Source organism: Camelina sativa, unplaced genomic scaffold (genome assembly GCF_000633955.1).
Source record: "Camelina sativa cultivar DH55 unplaced genomic scaffold, Cs unpScaffold07991, whole genome shotgun sequence".
NCBI lineage: Eukaryota > Viridiplantae > Streptophyta > Magnoliopsida > Brassicales > Brassicaceae > Camelina > Camelina sativa.
The window spans coordinates 1-446 of NW_010929060.1; the positions used below are offsets into that span (position 1 = coordinate 1).

The following is a 446-nucleotide window of genomic DNA, read 5'->3' on the forward strand; positions in this document are numbered from 1 at the left end:
TCTGATCCCGAATCTGAGATTATACCGGTGCTTCGCTTCTTAACCGATGAGATTTCGATTTCAGAGGAAGACATACCCAAATCGATCTCTCGTTGTCCTCGATTGCTAATTTCATCTGTAGATCACCAGCTTCGTCCCGCATTAGCGTTTCTCAAAACCCTAGGATTCGTCGGACGAGACACGATTACGTCACGGAACACTGTGTTGCTTGTATCGAATGTGGAACGAACCCTAATCCCTAAAATTGAGTACCTTGAAGAAGGGTTAGGGTTTACAAGAGAAGAGGTAGCGAAGATGGTTGTGAGATCTCCGGCGTTGTTGACTTATAGTGTGGATAACAATTTAGTTCCTAAAGTTGAGTTTTTTATGGAGGAGATGCGTGGTGATGTCAAGGAGCTTAAACGTTTCCCTCAGTATTTTTCGTTTAGCTTGGAGAGGAAGATAAA

General features: G+C 43.3%; 1 protein-coding gene across 1 annotated transcript; it reads left to right on the plus strand.

Annotated features, from left to right (window-relative positions):
• Positions 1-6: 6 nt before the first annotated feature.
• LOC104775031 (transcription termination factor MTEF1, chloroplastic-like) lies at positions 7-441 on the plus strand (the record flags this gene model as incomplete). The annotated part of the gene is made up of 1 exon (XM_010499348.1): positions 7-441. A coding segment is annotated over one exon (435 nt), but the record flags the coding sequence as incomplete, so codon positions are not given.
• Between the last annotated feature and the right edge of the window lie 5 nt (positions 442-446).